Source organism: Hyperoodon ampullatus (assembly GCF_949752795.1).
Source record: "Hyperoodon ampullatus genome assembly, chromosome: 5".
In the NCBI taxonomy this organism is placed as follows: Eukaryota; Metazoa; Chordata; class Mammalia; order Artiodactyla; family Ziphiidae; genus Hyperoodon; species Hyperoodon ampullatus.
Genome location: NC_136918.1, coordinates 132,517,030 through 132,521,489, shown reverse-complemented (window position 1 = coordinate 132,521,489; position 4,460 = coordinate 132,517,030). Strand labels below are relative to the sequence as shown.

General features: G+C 42.1%; 1 protein-coding gene across 1 annotated transcript; it reads left to right on the top strand.

Moving 5' to 3' along the window:
- Positions 1-1,249: 1,249 nt before the first annotated feature.
- On the top strand, positions 1,250-1,711 carry KRTAP11-1 (keratin associated protein 11-1; the record flags this gene model as incomplete). The annotated part of the gene is made up of 1 exon (XM_079705420.1): positions 1,250-1,711. The coding sequence occupies one exon, from the start codon at positions 1,250-1,252 to the stop codon at positions 1,709-1,711; it is 462 nt and encodes a 153-aa protein (XP_079561546.1).
- Positions 1,712-4,460: the final 2,749 nt, after the last annotated feature.

Below are 4,460 nucleotides of genomic sequence, written 5' to 3'. Positions count from 1 at the left end.
ATTTTGCCAGAGTTGAAATGGTTGTGTACAGACGGATCAAAAGGATCAGTCATTTTGGTGTTGAGGATTGACTCTATTCTAGCAAAATGAAATAAAGGAGAATGATATCCTCCTATGGTTTCACCAAGAATAAAAAGAATAATTAAATGTTATAGTACACTGTTCACATATCCATTCATCACCAAATATTGATTAAAGGCCTGCTTTCTCCCACTTTCTCCTTCCCTTATCCTTGATGGAGACAGTGACCTTAAAAAGTCTTTCGTTTGTGCATAATAAAAGTGCATCCTATCTATAAGTTTTTCTGTGAAAATAAATATGTTTTGAATATATTGAGCATCTTGGGAGAAAGACACCCTACCCTTTCAAATTAACGTTATAATAATTTAAAAAATTAACTAAGACTGTTCCACTGGCATATTGATGAGTCTTATGAGTCACTCTTATCCATTGTTACAAGATTAAACATTTTAGGAATAAAGCTCATCCAATTTATTTAGAAAGAAACTTGGCTACAAATGCAGTCCCACTTAATTAGCTTCCGATTTGCTTTGCTGCTTGGACATAAAGGGTGAGTCCCACTGCCCTCTAACTTTCCTAGGGGCATCTTGCTCTGATCACCTAATTGATTTTCCAAGCCAGTTTGTACTCTGGATATGTCTTTGTGTCCTTTTTCCTGACAGGTGTTGTCATTGTCACCTTGAAGCATATTCAAGAATGTTCCTTGTTCATTAGAAGCTCTGTTAGCTATGGGAGGGTGACTGATTAAGTTATGCCTAAAACATTAAGTATCAACAACCCAAACCCCGTGTGGGTGTGTAATCAGTCCCAGTCAGAAGGGGGAGAGTGTCATGGTGGAATGGTGACATGTTTGATGTTACTGTCAGATGGACACTCATTGTATCCAAGCAAAATGAATGAGGGATGAAGTGTGGGCTGGGATGACCAATAACTTTGAAGTTGTCAACCAACCTTCTTAATCCTGGGACTAAGTACAGTCCAGAAGCCTATGATTTAGTTACTAAACTACTAAACTTTCTTTATGAGGATGAAGGCTTCTCAAGAGACAATTAACCTGGAGAGTCACAAGATGTTCTAAGGCAAGCCGGTGTCAGCCAAGGAAACCAGGAAGACCAGGGTGGGAGCCCCACCCACCAGCAAGGATATATAAAACCTCGGGAGCCTGAAGTGGCATTTACAGCTCAGGAGCCAGTTTCAGAAATTTACTCACATCTCTCCATCCGGCACCATGTCCTACAACTGCTCCACAAAGAAACACTCTTCCAGGCTGATTGGAAGACAATACACTGTGCCAGTGGCCCCAGTTGCCACAGTTTCTACCCCGAATGTCGACTGCCTGAGTGGCATCGATTTGCCCAGCTCCTTCCGAACTGACTCCTGGCTCCAGGACCACTGTCAGAAGACCTGTTGCGAGCCCACTGCTTGCCAGCCAACCTGCTACCAGCCAACTCCTTGTGTCTCCAGCCCTGTCCAGGTGACCTGCTCTAGGAAAACCACTTGTGTCTCCAATTCCTGCACAACTCCCTGCAGCCGGCCGCTCACCTTTGTCTCCAGCGGCTCTCAGCCCCTGGGCAGCATCTCTACTGTGTGCCAACCAGTGAAAAGTGTCTCCACCATCTGCCAACCAGCCTGCGGGGTCTCCAGGAAGTACAAGCAGTCCTGCGTGTCCAGCTGCCGAAGAATTTGCTGAGTGTGCAGGGGCCCGTGAGTGAATCAAGACACCATGACCTGCCAGCTGTGTTTCCAGGATCTTCCAACAAGCTGCCTGTCCCTGAATAACTCTTTGTTGCTGACCCCTGTTCTAACTGCCTGATTGCTGGCTGCCAGGCTTGAATAAGCTGACTTTGGCAATCTAACGTTTTTCTGGCCAGGACCAATCTTGTTTTAAGGGTTTGATCACTGGTGGCACGTATACCTCTGGATGTTTCCAGAAATTTACCACCCATGCCCCAGTCTCTAATGGTTTTGGCATTTGGTTTTGGTCTAGCTGCTTTGTCTTCTAGCTTGTTTTTGTGCCTCGGAAAAAGGGAACTTGTTTTGCTCTGTATTTCTCAATAAATCTTACTTACTTGGCATTGCAAATGTACGTCTCAGGAGAGTTCTTTATTTGCAAGAATTTTTGTTGTCTGTGAATCATTCTTTGCTGATTAGGGTCTGATTTTCTTTTCCAAGAATGGAGTATGGGTTCAGTCATTGTGTTTAATGACAAGCAAGGGATTATCTTATATTTTACTTGGTTAGAGAGTCTTTGGATGTATACTCAAGTAGAGTGACTAGTCCTCTATATTTCCCCCAATTTTTTATGGGCTTGCAGAATAATTTCCATGCAGGACAAAGAAATGTTACCTGAGAAACCAGGTAGTTTGTGGAATTGTACAGCGAAGGGGACAATGGAGTCAGTTAGAGGTTCAGAGTCTTACTTCATCAGAGGACCACAGTGGAAAACTTTGCAAAGGATCCCTCCATGATTAGATGGGAGGCAGGGAGAAGGAGGAAGGATGAAGAAGTCAGCTTCTAGGCCCTGAGATTTATGGCATCAAAAAGGTGGCTGTAGCTTTCTAGTTCCCTCACTTGCTGCTGTGTATTGGTAGACCCCCAAACATGTTCTGAGTAAACTAAAGTTCTGCGTTTTAGTTAATCTGGGCAGGGAAGACTTAAAAACAAATTTCAAACACATGTTGGTTTATTTTAATACTTAGAGCCTTATTTTGTGCTTGCTTTCTATTGGAGCCCACATGCAGATAAAACAAGCCATCTGGACTGGTGGTCAACACGCTAACTCCTTCTGCCTTTTTTAGAAAGTGAGAACTGACCGCCAGTTGGTTTCCTTTTGTCCTCATTCTCTGTTATGTCCAGAAACACATCTCTATATTTCCTTTTCAGAGTTGCTCAAGGACAAACAGTAGAGAATTTTTTTTTTTTTTTTTTTTTTTTACAGAAAATGGAGGCACATGAGTTGTGTCTGCCAGGAGCAATGGGTGCCTTTTCTCATAACAGAGGTGCTTAGTGCCTTGTGGAAAATGTGACCATCCACTTCTTTTGTCAGCACAAAATGGTTTTCTTATTTCACTAACAGTTTTTCAGAGAGGCAAAACGTATGGACAATTTCTGGAGGGAAATTTTCATTTTTTCCTATTACTGACTCTACTCTTAGAAGAAATGTTCCCTGTAATCAAAGAAATGTTAGTATGTATGACTCACTGTCCTATCTCATTAAAGCAAGTCATAGCTTTTACTATACATTGGTTTCATGACTCTTCTTTTTAAAAATAACACCCTGGCTTTCAGAAATGCTCTGGTTTACTCTATAATGGAAATCACTAGGAGAATCCTAGATGGCCCATTCAAAGCTGTCATTTACTGAACTCTCACATTGTTTATTTCAGTCACTTCACATATGATTTGGAAAATATGAAGTTTTTCAGAGGCTTACACATTATTAATAATTCTTTTGTTCATGTTTTTTTTCTTCAGCTTTCCAGTTTTCGGTAAAAATTACTAGAACAGAGATGCCTTTTATTCTTTTTCTTTAGACAACTAATCATCTTTAAGATTCATGTAGTAGTAATATTTAATAACATAGATTTTATAGACTGAGATGAGTGAACTTTTGCTTGGGCTATTTATTGTGATGGTGTGAACATCCAAGGATATTGTAGGTATCCTGCCGAGCTATTTCCTTGCTTTTATTTCTGTTTGGGGAATCATCTATTTTGCTATTAGAGCTATTCTATTTGTACTTGAACTTTGAAAGTTCTCTCCATTCTTTGCTTTATTTCATAATAATTGTAAAATTTCAAAGTTTGTCTTTGAGGACAGTCTTTTAAAATATAGAGCAATGATGATTTCTTTCTCGTCTTGGTCTAGGACCCAGAAATATGTCTTGTATGTAATAGTCTGTAGCTGTGGGGAAGCAGTTCGAGGGACTTTGGTTCAAATCCTGGTTTCTCGGGCTTCCCTGGTGGCGCAGTGGTTGAGAGTCCGCCTGCCGATGCAGGGGATGCGGGTTCGTGCCCCGGTCTGGGGGGATCCCACATGTTGCAGAGCAGCTGGGCCCGTGAGCCATGGCTGCTGAGCCTGCGCGTCCTGAGCCTGTGCTCCACAACGGGAGAGGCCACAACAGTGAGAGGCCCGCATAATGCAAAAAAACCAAAAAACCAACCAAACAAACAAAAATCCTGGTTTCTGCCCCTTGGCTGCAGGTTTGTTCAGCTCCCTAAACCTTAGCTCATCTGTAGAACAAGGATAATGATACCACCGTATGTCTCTGTTTCAGGAATAAACTGAGACAATAAGTGTGCATCCCAGGTATCACTGAGGCATCCTGTCATTTGATATGGAAGTGAAATTGGCTTTCACCATCTTTTCTTCTTTGGTGGGAATCCTGGCTACTCCTAGCATTGCTGAGGAACCCAAGGGTGGAGAGGTTGGAGGATGGT